Below are 14,447 nucleotides of genomic sequence, written 5' to 3' on the forward strand. Positions count from 1 at the left end.
TTCCCCCTCCGCCACCCGCAGTCTCCGCCCGCGAAGGGGCTTCCTAGTGTGTGGACAGTTTTCCTCCTTCACAGCTCCCTCCAGCTGGTGCAGGTCCGTTCCTATCCTTTTGTCTCTGTTTTTTCTTTCCTCTTTTGCCCTACCCAGGTACGTGGGGACTTTCTTGCCTTTTGGGAGGTCTGAGGTCTTCTGCCAGCGTTCAGTAGGTGTTCTGTAGGAGTTGTTCCACGTGTAGATGTATTTCTGATGTATCTGTGGGGAGGAAGGTGATCTCCGCGTCTTACTCTTACGCCATCTTCCGGTGAAAAAAATGAGAAAAAATATTTTTGAAATAATTTTCCAACTTGCTTACACTTCATTAAGCTTGAGGGCGAACCATACCCTCGTCCTGAGTGGTAAAGCACCAAAATGGATTCCGTCATACAGCCAACAGCATGGGCTACCATATATACAGCGGAGTCAGGTATAGGAAAATAAACAGCACTGTAGTTGTGTCTCAAGTACCGGTACCAAGCTAGACCCAGTGGCTGGAGGCCTGAGGTCGGAAGGACCGTTTCTGCTCATTCTATTCCACCGGAACCCCACCCAGGTTGTTGGGATCTCCATGCCTTCCATGTTCCTAGCAGGAAATTGTTCTTTCTCCTCGGTGAGGAATATCTAGAGAAAAATCAACAGTCTCTACTCTCTCCCCAGGTGTTATCACACTGGAATGATGGAGTGGAGTGGAGACAGCAACTAAGTTGTAAAAGCAGCTCAAGCCGTAAGAGCAATCTGGCTCTAGCACCTGTCACCTCATTGATTGCCAAGGTTGATTCTGGTGCTTTGGCTGACCAGCCCTCAGTTCCCTCTCTCTCCCATCTCTCCCTGTAGGTTCTTCCCAAGGTAGTGTGCTCAGGAAAAATCTGGATGGAAAGTACCCCTTAAAGAAAAAGGGTAATAATAGTAAAAACAACAATAGCTGCTAAGTATATGGAATGTGCTGGCTGCCAGGCAGTGTGCTAAATGCTTTCCAAATATTATATAGGGCCTGATAATTGCCCTAGAACTAGATACTGTAATTGTCCTTATCAGGGAATGGGAGCTTAGAACGGTACAGTAACTGCCCAAGAGCATGCAACTAGAAGGTGGCAGAACCAAGATATGAAATTTAGACGTTTTCTAATTCCCAAGTGAATGTCTTTGGAATATTTTTGGTATCTCCCCATCTCCCAGCGGGAAGATCTCTGTTGTCAATGCACCATTGTTAATACATAGCAACAGAAGCAGCTCTCAGATGCTCCCGACTTGAATAGAGCCTTCTAGGGTCCCCTCCAGCGTTCAGCAGCTGCTCGTTCTCTCCAGGGTCTTCCCCGTGGGAGCTCTTCACAGATGCTTTGATAATGGGACCTCTGTTGATCGGGGCTTCCCGTAGCTGCTCCACTGGAGTCCTCATGTGTCTCACCTTCATCAAACTCCACACTGGGGGTCAATGTTGAGTGTAAGGTCCTGATGGCCAGGTGACATGAGATGAGCTGTTCACCCGGGATAATAGCAGGATCACGGCTCAGGAGAGAGTCCACATCATGGGCAAGAAGGGATGCAAAATATGTAAACCAGAGAAGCAGGGTCTAGCATCAGGCCAAAAAACTGAGAAATGATCCCAAGCGGACAGATGATTACAAGGTCAGTAGACACGAAGTGTGGGAGCAGTGGAAGAGGCTGAATGGAAGGTGGATCATGACAGGTAGTCCAGTAATTCTACTGATTTGGAACAGTGTAGAGAGCTGGGGAGCAGTTTGGTTGGTTGGTCAGTTTGCTTGTTTTCTCTTTGGTTTTTAAAGGGTCCTGAGTGGAGTGAATGGTCCTGAGTAGTGCTAGATGCACACAGCCTTCAGTAGTTCTAATTGCAACAGGCTGGCAGGGCCATTACTCTTTACCGCCCCCAACTGGGGACCATGCACAGCTGCACTGCTGCTTTTCCACTAACGACTTCTTGGTAAAAGCCAACTCTGTCAGGGAACATATACATCATTGAACTGCATTAAGGACAGCAAACATGTGGGACAATGGAGCATCTCGCTTAGTTTCATTTGCTAAGACCTTCTGCAGACTCACCATCCTTCCTTATTCCAAATGAACTCTAAAACTCTGTAACGAAACCCACCCAAAAGGTTTCAGCAGAGACTGTTTTGCACCTTACTGTTGTATTCAAAACTGAAAAAACAGAGGATTTGGAAAATTCCAAAATTGGGGGTCATATAAAGACCAAGGCTCAGAATTAGCCTTGGCAAACGTGATCCATAAGTTGTTCAGAACGTTAACATTTGAAGTTCTATCCTGGTGAGGAAGCTAAGAGATGTTCTATTTTTATAATGAATAAGAGGAGGCTTTGCAATGGAGAGAGAAACACAGGGGCCATTCTCCCAGTCTCTGGAATCAGACAGTTTGAGTTTAAAACCCACTGACAAACTGTATGGCCTTGAACATGTGACTTAACATAGAGCCACTTCTTTATGACTCAGATTCCTCATTGGTCAAATGGAAAATATAGTGGCTACTTCAAAGGGTTATTGTGGGGATTCAATGAGATAGCGTACATAAAGCACACAGCACGATTCCTAGCGCTTGGAGAGTGTTCCAAATGCTTTATTATCATTATCATTATCATTATTATTCTCACCATCATCATTAGACTCAGACATTCTTACTCTCCCCAAATCTATACTTACTTTCCCAAACTTCTGCTAATCTTACACTTGGGCTTCCTCTAATTGGCAGTGAGTCAAAAGAGGATTCATTATATCAAAGTGTTTGCCAAAGAATGTTTTTGGCAAATTCACAACTGATCTCTTTGGTGCCAGTGTCTAAGGTTAGGGTTACCCCTCACCACCTTCTTGTCTTGTTAATAATACCATGACATTGACTGTTTATAAAGTTACGTTTCAAAAATGAACAGCTTATTTGAAGCCATCCATATTTTCAGGCTAAATAAAGTCTCAGTTAATATACTATCCACCGAATGAAGTACTGCCTTGAAGTGTTCCCAACCTAATCTCTCCCAAGAAAAGACCCTTAGTTCTAATACTTGAACAAAAGAGCTCATTTTTTTAAGTAAGCATAAATGTCTAATAACAAATCAGCGACCATTTTTTAGATCATTCTCAATCTGTTTGTAAAGCTAATAATATTTCTTAGGCTAATATATTTTCATCAATATTTGGTAATCCCTTCCTGTAAATTTTGAGGTTTTATTTTTTGGATAATATTTAAGAGGTTGTTTTCATGAGTCTTTAAGAAATAGATAGTTTTGGCCTTTATTTACAATAGATTTTTCTCAAGAAAGTGATCTCCATCCAATGGCCAAATTGTTATATTACAACCTGCAAAGAAAAGTATCAAAGCCCATATACTCCCATATCAAGCACTTTATGACCTACTAATAACTGTTTGGTTTTAATAGGTAATACTACCGCAAAAACTGTTAAATATTTTAAGATACTTATCAGTATTTGTTCCAAAACTGATAGTGGAGAATTTTTTTTGTTAAGTCAAGACTTGCTTAATTTAATTGGAAAGATTATAATAACAAAAAAATGCAAATTTCTGACTTGGGGGTAATATTGGTATTTCCTCAACTGAACTGAGAAAAACTAAGCCAAAAATCGTACTCCTGTATCTCCTATATTTCTGTTTCTGCATAGCATGAAAAGGATACCATATTTTATTTTTTAAAACAGTAAGAACATTTTGATATTGGAGGGGAATCAACATAAACATTTTTTATGTGTTTACATTAAGACCTCCTCATGCTGAAGAGCGGCCATCACTATCTCCTTAGAGCAGAAATCACCCCTATCCTCTCCCTATGCAGAGGTCTTTTATGTCTTTCAACTGTATACTGGATGCCTTCAAAAGCCCTCTTTAAATACTACTTTTCCACGAAGATTTCTCAGATATCCCAGCTTGGATTAATCTCATCTCCTTTATTTTTGTACCTCAATGTGCTTATGGTAGGTACTTAATAAATGCTTATTGAGTTAAGCATATCCAAGAAGAGCCTGCCAGAGATCCTGAATAAGCCTCTTTAATGATTAGAGGTCCCTTCCCTTTGGCCTTTCTCAGGATTGTTAAAGTCCCAGATGCATGAAGTATCTGTCCGCAAGAAACAGATGTCCCTGTTTGGGTGTCATAGTTGCTGACACACTTTTGTGGTTTACAGGATTGTGCATTACAGCTGGGAGAACTTCAGGAATAGTAGATAATTAAATCCAGTTAGCTCAGTAACTTTGGTCAATTAACCTTTCTAGGAGCTGGTATCCTTGTCTGTAAAATGAATCTGCTCAAGTAGATAATCTCTCAATGTCCTGTAAGGACCAAATGAATATATCTGTAAAGTGACAAAATTCTAAGAAAATTTTAAATTGAAAAACATGTTTACGACTAGCTAAGCTAGATTATGAGTTTTTCCTTTATTTTTTTTACTAGACGGATTGATTTGGAGTTAATGTTCTACTTTGGTCATAGATTCATAGGTGATTCATGAAACATCAAGCCCCTGGATAATTCTTCCAGTTTGGCCTCCAATCTTTGGGTCATAACACTATTTATTAATAACTCCAGTAGAAAAAGTAAAAGAATATTTTAAAAGTAGCCAGTTGATAGTTTGGATAAAGGTTCTAATGGGAAAAATGTTGTTAACAACTGAACTTGAATTCATTTGTTAATTCATTCAACAATTTTTTAAACCACATACTTGCTGAGCTATCCTGAGCTATCACCCTCCTCTTATAAGAACACATGAGAGTTGACTTTGTTTTACTACTGGTTGATGCTAGACTAGAAAAACTCTTTGTAGAAAGCTTATCTAGATTGTAAAGACTGTGATGTTAAGAATGGCATGTATGGTTCTTTTTTTCCCCCAAACTCTAAAAGCTGTATTGCCAAGCATCATGCCTTTCATTCATTTGATCATTAATTCAAACCACTTAGTAAAAATTTTCTGAAGTGCCACCATGAAGTGCTTAGAACACCCAGAATCTCCATTCTCAGAGAGCTCACAGTCTAGGAATGGAGATCAAGTGGTAATTATTTCCATCTCATTGTAAACGCTATCCGTGGGGAGTGGGAAAGAGTCTTGGGAACACAGAGAAAGGGCATCTCATGAAGCTCTGGGGTATCAGGGCAGCATTTCAGATGAAGGCTAAGTCCTCAAGGATAAATAACAATTAGGCAGGAGATTGGAGGGTTGAGAAATTGGGGAGCAGAAGGTTAGGTAGTGAGAGCCTGATACAAGTAGGTGGTGGTTCAATATGAGGGGAGCATGAAGTTCCCGATGGAAGAGCGTTGCATATCGAGGTTGGGAAAAGGGTTTGTTGTCATTGAGAACAGATGCTTAAGACTCTGTCAGTTCAGCCAAGAAATGTGAACTTTATCTTGAGGACAACAGTGAGCCACTGTAAGGTTTTGAACTGATGAATTACACAGTCAGGTTTAGATTTTAAGAAGAATCATACAAGGTGGAAAATGGATTCAAGAAACTAATTTAAAGGCTCTTATAATAATGTAGGTGACAGTTGACAGAATCCTGAACTTAGTATACTGGCAGTGGGGATGGAGGGAAGTGGCCACAATAGAAATTAGTGATTGGGTAGGTGTAGGTGGGAGTGGAGAAGCCCAGGTTTGGGGAATCAAGGATATTAGGCATGTAATGGGCACTTGTTGAACTGAACCCAAATATTTAGTGAATTACTATGTAAAAGGAATTCTGTACTTAGGAGAACTAGTCTTTGCAGAATGGCTCCTTTTAAACTGAAATTGAGTTCAGAGAGACCTATATATTTTGTATTTGGTCAGTTAACAGAGGTACTCAAAGGTGTAGGAAGACAAGTATATGAAGTCAGTGTGTTTTTTTTCTTTTGTGTATTTTGGTATTACCATTTTTTTTTGACAGCAGGAATCAGCTGTAAGTTTTCCTATTGTCAGTTCCTAAACTGAAGTCTCCCTTTACTAAACTATTAACAAATAATTCACAGCAATGTCATTCTTTCTCCTTAATTGACAGCTTCGATGTGGACAATGGCACATCTTCTGGACGGAGTCCCTTGGATCCCATGACCAGCCCGGGATCTGGGCTAATTCTCCAAGCAAACTTTGTCCACAGTCAACGCCGGGAGTCCTTTCTGTATCGATCCGACAGCGATTATGACCTCTCACCAAAGTCTATGTCCCGGAACTCCTCCATTGCCAGTGACATGTAAGTGTGAGGGGGAGCAAAGAGAAGAGGGCGTGCTTAGAGAAAAATCAAGTAAATTTCCCTCTAGAGTTGATAAAACCAATGATATTTGTTTAACTGCATCATTCTCTAATTTAAAAAGGGTGGTGGATAAAATTATACAAGTTGAAGATAAATGGTAGATTGAATCTGTCACTCTTGATAAGAAACATTTATTTTCCCAGAGAATACATTGTCTGGGAAAAGAGAGAATTAAATTTGCAATGGAGACATTTACACTTAAAACTTTAGCTTATATTCCTGTAGGGCCTGAGTTTAGCTACCCAGCCATGTGAATATTTTCGAATATTTTGACAGGCTTTAAACTCAGTTTGCAAGTCCCTGTGATATTAGCACATATAGCCCTTTGAATATATGTCCATTGATGTACTGTGCAGATGTTAGCCCTGGTTTGCCAGTTCATTTGAAATCTTTGTGAAGGTTTGCCTAAATTAAACCATTTTGGGAATATTAATCACGGGAGGCAAGTACAGAAAACATTAGACAGACTTGAATATCATTTTAGACATGCCACAGCTTGGAAAGTAATTAAAACTGATAAGCAGATTCGCGGATCATATACCATCATTAGCTCATTTTCTTGTGCTTACTGTAGTGTTCATTAGTTTCCTAGTTTCTGGAGGCTTCTAAATAGGATCTAACTCTCACTCAATACCTGCACTGTCATTGGTGGTCACTCTGCCTCTGTGTAGAGTTAGTGTCTGCTTTCCTCCTCTGCATCTAGGCATTTGTCTGATAACATCACCATCTTCTCATGACACCATCTCAAAAACTCAGCACAGGTTGCAGTACATCTTAGAGGAACTGTGTGTGATTCCCGAGGGTCTACTGTTATTCTTGGTATTCTAACAGATCATCAAGGTATCTTAATAGGTCTCTATGGGATTCTAGAAATGGAATTATGCTTTACTCACTTCCCAACCTATGGCTCTTAGTTGCCATTTATTAATGGTTATAAAATGACAACATTGTCTTCTCCCTAGGAATGAGCAGCTAAAGTACATTCACTTTGATTCAAATTCTGAATTATGAAATTCACATTGTGTAACTGTCTTTGAGAACTGCAGGAGAGAGAAAAAAACTCTAAGACAGAGTTCTTGTCTCAGATAACTAATAATCGTATGAAATGACAGGTTTTAGATCAAATAATTAGTGAAAAAGACAGTATGTAAGTCCTAATTTCTGTCCTTGTGGTCTACAGGTAAAAGCATCTCATCACCTACCTCTATGCACAGGTCTCCACCATCTTTCAAAAACTACCCAATCTACTCTCCTTTTTTATCTGTTGTTTTTGGTAATAAAACTTCTGCAGAATCATATCTCTGCCCATCCTTCCAAGCCCACCTCAAGATCTACATCTATTCTTTATATTTCCTTATATGTTGTTGTTGCCTTAATATTCTGAAATCTATCTTCAAATCATACTGACCTCTGAAAATCCATGAATTCAAGTAATGTTTATTGGCCACCCATAAAGCAGAAGGCATGGTGCCAGTTATTAAAGGAAATACAAGGTGCGTTTCATCTCCTAGCTGCCATCACTGTTGTGTGCTCTCTTCCCTACTGCTCACAGACCTCTTCTTCACCAGCTTCTCTTATCACCCCTTAACATATTTCCCCAAAGTATAGCCCGACCCTCTGGGCTCTGCTTTAGAAAACTCTTTTGTATGTATGTTCGACTATCAGCCTTCATCAGATGACTTACTGCTCAGTATCTCTGGCCCTGCAACCTCAGTTGAGCTCCAGATCCAGAGCCCCTAATTGCCTTCTGGAAGTTTAGACTTTCCCGTTCAACTGTTCCTTCACACTCACTAATTAGTACATATTCAGCATTAATTCATTGTATTGATGGCGTCCACTCTCCTTCACTACAAAACAACTTCCTTTTCCCATTCTTAGGTTTGAAAATTAAGACATTTGTTTATTCATTCATACGTAATAAAAATACTTACTGAAAAGCTATGGTGTGTTTAAAGCTCCCCGTCTGCGTGGGGGTAGGGGGAGAGGCAGGGCAAAAGGGCTGACATTTTAGACCTTTGGAATAAAATCTGGTGAGCACCATCCTTGAGGCATTTATGAGAGAAAAGGAGAAGAGAAGGAGAGTTTGCCAGCCAGGGATAGTCAGGTGAAGGGGGCAACATTTAGATAATGTGGGGCGAGGGAAGTCATGGCTCAGTTAAGGAATGACTGGTTGGTGTGAGTAGGGAAATGTGGCAGGAGAAAAAGAAGGTTGGAATACGGTGTATGGGACCTCAGAGCCACAGGTTTTTAGCTGGGATCACGTGATCGCATTCTTGTTTTTATTGCTTCTGATTACTCTATTGTTGAATGATTGTATAGAATGAAGTGATTACAGGGAAATAGATCATGTTGAAATTCATAGAAGCAAAGCAGGCTGAATATGATGGACGCCCAGGTCAAGGGAGTGGGGGTAGGATGAGGTTAGTCCAGATGCAAGAAGCAATAGGCTTACAGAATGGTGTGTGTGTGTGTGTGTGTGTGTGTGTGTGTGTGTGTGTGCGCGCGCGTGCGCACGCATGTGCATGTTGGGGGATAGCCAGTGGGCAAGGAGAATCAGAGAGAATGTTGACGTTTTGACCCCGAACAAGTAAATGAATGGTGATGTTGACATGGGAACACAGGATAGAGTGGACAACATAATGACATAATGAATTTGGCTTTTACACGTTGAGGCCAGAACTCTAGGAGAAACAAGACAACAATTAAAGGACAAGGACAGAGAGCAGAAACAACAGTGCAGAGGGTGAGGGGAAATTAGGAGAACCAATTCCCTTCTGTAATGACTCGATTTGGGATGAAGTGGGAGAAGCATCTTAGTGGGGTAATAGAAGAATTAGTGAAGGAGTGAATTGAAAGTAGAGACAGCAGCAAGTGCAGCCATCTCTTTAAAAGGTTAGTGAGTTAAAGAGGAAAAGAAAAACTAAAGCTGCTTGAGGGAGAATTAGGTTCAAGGGAAATTATTTTGAATTCAGAACACTTAAGCTGAGGGACGCAGAGGTTAAGTATGGAGTTGTAGCTGCTGATGAACATATGATCATGAGCCTAAGTAAAGGGACTAACCTTGAAAAAGTAGTAGAGACAAGTACTGCATTCTTTATAACAATGAAAAAAGAAGTGAAAGGGGGAGATATAAATTTGGAGATGGATGGCTGAAGTGTTTAGAGAATTGATGGCTTATGATCTCTACTTTTTCATGCAAGTAGAAAGTATATAAAAAAAGAACGTATATATGTGGATAACTGAGTCACTCTGGTGTACAGAAGACATTGGCACAGCATTGTAAATCAACTACACTTCAATTAAAGCAAAAAAGAAAAAGAAAGTATAGCCATCGACGACTAAAGGAAAGAATGATGGGGCAGCTTGAGAACGGGGAAAAAGCTTAATAGAGCCACACTGCAATTATAAAAAGAGAACAGAATAGGGGTGAGTAGAAAAGAAAAATGCTGAAAAGCCCTATAGATAATTATATATAATGTTGAATGGATGAATGACCAGGTTGAAAGTCATCTCCTCCAACTTCATCAAATGTGAAATAACTGAGCTTTTGATAGAGGCCAGGGACAAACTCACAGTGACTTAGTAGACTCTGTTTTACATAGTTATGTATTCTATTGATATTTTCTAAAATTATAGCAAATTGATTTTTGGATACCAGTGTGTATCCGTGCATTTTATGAAAAGGCTACAATATTTAACAGCTAAATAGTGCTTTTCTTTCCAAAGTAAACTTACGAGGATGACCTCATTTTCCCCTCTACCTATTCAAGAGTTCCTTTATCTGATTGGACTCACATAAGAGTGACAAATCTAATTAGACCGTGATGCAACTCTATATTTTGTTGAAAAATAATGTCTTGACATGTTCAGCTTTCTCATTCCCCCTGGGTATTTATATTGCAGCTCTACGGTTTTCCTTTGACAGTAACTGACTCCTGAAAAGCATTCTTTCTACTAGGGAGATGTTTCTATGAGAAGCAAGGTGAATAGAATAAATAACTACCACTTCAGTCTTCAATCTGATACTATACATTCCATCTACAGATAAAGTGTTATCCTTTCTGTTCACTTGACTTCACATGTGGCCATATGTAAACCTCCATTTTCTTACCTAGTTCATGATAATGCTGGGAAGATTGTTCGGTGTCTTTAATTGCACTGCACTTTATAGAGAATGACATTATTATATATTTTAATCACTTTTGATGATTTTATACTTAACTGTTCTAGTTAAGTTTTCGAAACTATTGAGGAAATCCCTTAGAAATTTCAAATACAAACAGTAGCAATGAAAGTTTGTGATTATCTATTCGAATGAAGTGTTTTGGAAAACCATTAAATGCTCTTTAAGTTGAAATATAATTGTTTAATTTGTTGGTAAAGAGAGAAGGAAGATAATTACCTCCTATAAGACAGGATGGCATTATCTTATCTTCTATAAATAGATACTGATTAAATAGCTGAGGCACAAGAAGAAAATAAGACTAATAATGGTAGTAATAATAATCACAGCATACGTTGCATCACTCTTCATTCTTCTAAGTATTTCACATCTGTAATCTCATTTGATACTTTCCACAGTCCTATGCAGAGGGATATTATTATGCTGTTTTACAGATGAGAGACCCAAGGGCCTGAGAGCTTAAACTTCTTGAAAAACACAACACACATTTCGATCGTTTCTACGAGAACATTATTTGCAAATGCCATAAAGTGCTGTGAACTATTGTGGCAAAACTGCTGAGAAACAGAAGTACCTGTTCACCAAATCCAATTGATCAAATGAATGACTTGGCACTATGAAAATTTAGTTTCCATTTATAGTTTAAGAATGAAAGAAGATACAAGCTCACATTGGTCAGAGAAGTAATAAAGAAAATATGCAACCGACTCTTGGAAAATACGCAGCTGACTCAAGTCTATAGAACTAGGCTAAACTCAGCATCTAAAAAAATTAGCTTGTACAAGGCAGAAGAGAAGTTCCTGGCAGCCTCTGCTCAGAAGGCTGTTACATAGTTTGTTAAAGGTAATCCCGAGAAGCAACTTAATTCTTAAGAATAATAAGAAATAGAAATAATTTTAATGATTAGCGTGGGTACAGTAAAGAAATAAATACATGAAAAGTAAACTTAAACTATCATTAAGGGCTTCCCTGGTGGTGCAGTGGTTGAGAATCTGCCTGCCAATGCAGGGGACACGGGTTCGAGCCCTGGTCTGGGAAGATCCCACATGCCACTGGGCCCGTGAGCCACAACCACTGAGCCTGCGCGTCTGGAGTTTGTGCTCCGCAGCAAGAGAGGCCGCGACAGTGAGAGGCCCGCGCACCACGATGAAGAGTAGCCCCCTCTCACCGCAACTAGAGAAAGCCCTCACACAGAAACGAAGACCCAACACAGCCAAAAATAAATAAATACATTTATAAAGAAGAATTATTATTTTTTAAAAAAAGCTATCATTAAGAGTAAAAAAGTATTTTATAAGAGTAGAAACCACTAGATAACAGAAGGTTGCCCAAGTGCTGTCATGAAGAAACATGAAGAAAATTACAGAATAGATGGATAATTACATTAAATACGTGCAGGGTTTTTTCCCTCTTAAATTCTTCAGAATGCATTTAAAACTATTTTAACTTCTGGACAACAGTTACTTCTGTTGCTGCACTTCATTCAATGATATGTTATTTGTATTTACAAATACATAGATACAAGTCCCTGGAAAAATTAACAGGAGAATTATCAGTAACAAAACAAATAGAATTTAATCATAAAACTGAGTTTATTGAATACAAACTGCCTGTCAAACCACATCAGTTAAAAACACGTTTCAATTCATCTGGATAATGGACCTCTAGTCTCCGTCTTCTGCTGAATAAACACTAACACAGAGAATCCAAAGATGATCCAAGTTGCTCTTTACTCATATCTACATACTGATATATACGGGGGAGGGTGTGGAAGGGGCAGTGAAGAGGAAGTGAGCGGACCCAATGTAGCATAGAAAACTGGGGCACACTTGGCAGTCTAGCTAATTAGTCCCCATCACCATACAGAAGTATAGGACCTCATTTATCAAGGCTTTGGGGTGCCCCATGTGGGCATTCTTTCAGCTAGGAAACACTATCCCCCATTCCCAACTCAAATTTCTACCCTTTCTTTAGCAGTTAGGAAGTCCCTCACCACCTCTTGAGCCTTTGTGAGTTTTCGGTTGTAGCTGTTCCTGGCCTCTTCCTATGACTATGGGGTAGAAGGTGGTATTGCCTCTAGTCCTGAGTTTGAAAAAGGAAGAATGATTGCTTATATACCTATTCATCAATTCTATTACAGGTTACATTATTCTTCAATAGTCTTACTAAGGCATCTCTGAAAATAAAAAGAAATGTTGCACCACAAAGGTTCTAGTCCTCACTGGATCTACATGAAAAGTCTGTAACCCCACCTAACTATATTTTTAGATCTTATTAGCACTGATGAGCATCTGTCTCTTTTCTAACCTTGATCTGCCATTTGAAAGTCCTCTACCATCATGTAAACACAGAAAGGTGCTGTGGTCAAATAATTCCTTCCTCAATTCCTGAGTTTTCCCAACTGAGGGAGTGTCCTCACCCCTCACTCAATGGTTTAAGAGTAATGAAACTAGGGCCAGGACATGTGCTGAGGTACCCTGGACCACCACAGGGAACTCACACGGGTTCCAGAGGTATTTTAAATTTTCAGGGAAAATTTAAACGCAGAAACATCTGTCAGTCACCTGGAGAACTAATAGCTTGACATAGTTCCCAGTTTCAACTTTAGATCATTCCTTTTCTTTCCATGACATCATATCTTTGCAAAACTGGGTTATTGACCATTGCTGTGATAAGAAGCAAGCAATGCACAAAAATCACCGTGGACCAGGAAGTGAGGGAGGCAGAACATCCAGGCTCATTCCAGAGTGAGAAGTTGTGCAGGACTCAACGAGCGCTCAATTGTGGAGGCAAAACCTTATTAAATCGTTTGAACTAAATTCTTAAGAATTGCCACTGGTAGTTATTTCTTTTGGCCAGTGAGGTGCTGTAAAAAACTACTGAGGTGCTAAGAGTATCATGAATTGAAGAAGTTTGAGAACCTCTGGATTAGGGTGTTTATTTGTGTCCTTAGGATTGGAGCTAAATCAAATCTTTGTGTGAAGAGAAATTTTGTTAAGAGAAAGAAAAATTTCAGCAGATTTTGAAAGCCATGAACTTCCGGATGAGCTCTAGAATTGAGAATTTATCCTATCCTTAATTCTGTTAGGACCCCAGGTAGACAAATAATTCATTATTATCAAGAGTGATATCATTTTGGTAGTGAGCCAGATAAACTAGGATTTTTCTTCCACTCCTTGAGGGTTGGCAAGTTACTACGACTACTATTATTATTATTATTAAGCATTGATACAGACACTAAACTTACACTAGCCATTAAATCCCAAGAAGTCTATTGACAGAATATTCTAAGGTCATTGGCTACTAGAGTACTACTACTAGTTGTGCTACCTTTTCTCATCTTTCTGTTGTTTTAAAAATTCCACTTCTCTGTTCAGTCCCTGGGGCCGTTTTATTTCTAGCTCAAAAAACAGGAGGGCCATAAATGGTTAAAAAAAACCTTATAAATTAGGTAAACATGCTTATTCAATTTTTGAATTAAGGAATTAAAAATAGCAGCTGAATACACATTTTATATTTCTAATCTCATACTTAAAAATCATAAAAAGGAAGCTCTAATATTCTGACATTTTGAATGAGCATGTTTGTTAATGACACAAGGTAAAAACAGTGGATTTTAATGCATTACCACAGCATTTGTTCAGTATCATTGCGCTATGCTCCAGTCTTTTAAAACAACAAATTAATTATGTGTTCTAATATCCCTTGCTTATCACTGCCAAAGTGATATATCCTGAGGTCTTAGGGGACATGAAGAGATAAATATTAGTTATGAAAAGTTCTTAAGGCAGAGGGAAAAAGAAATTGAGATTGACAAAACTTACCAGTAACTCATTATTTTCATGTTAAGGTTACTAAAATGCTATTACGTCTTTAGGAGAGTTTGCCCTAATATTTAGCATCCAATTTTCTTTTCTGAATTTCCTTCATACCCAGTATGCTCCTCAGTGTTTGGACTCTAGTTTTATTGTG

The 14,447-nt window shown here is 39.1% G+C and overlaps 1 protein-coding gene across 4 annotated transcripts in view; it reads left to right on the forward strand.

Annotated features, from left to right (window-relative positions):
• The window catches only part of PDE4D (phosphodiesterase 4D), a 1,104,527-nt gene that overhangs the window by 876,047 nt on the left and 214,033 nt on the right, over positions 1-14,447 (forward strand). For all 4 annotated transcript variants that reach the window (XM_024765389.1, XM_024765390.1, XM_024765392.1 and 1 more), the window contains one exon: positions 6,041-6,232. In XM_024765389.1, the coding sequence (XP_024621157.1) occupies positions 6,041-6,232 (192 nt within the window). The remainder of the gene's footprint in view (positions 1-6,040; positions 6,233-14,447) is intronic.

This window comes from Neophocaena asiaeorientalis, unplaced genomic scaffold (assembly GCF_003031525.2).
Source record: "Neophocaena asiaeorientalis asiaeorientalis breed wild unplaced genomic scaffold, Neophocaena_asiaeorientalis_V1.1 scaffold198, whole genome shotgun sequence".
Taxonomy (NCBI): Eukaryota; Metazoa; Chordata; class Mammalia; order Artiodactyla; family Phocoenidae; genus Neophocaena; species Neophocaena asiaeorientalis.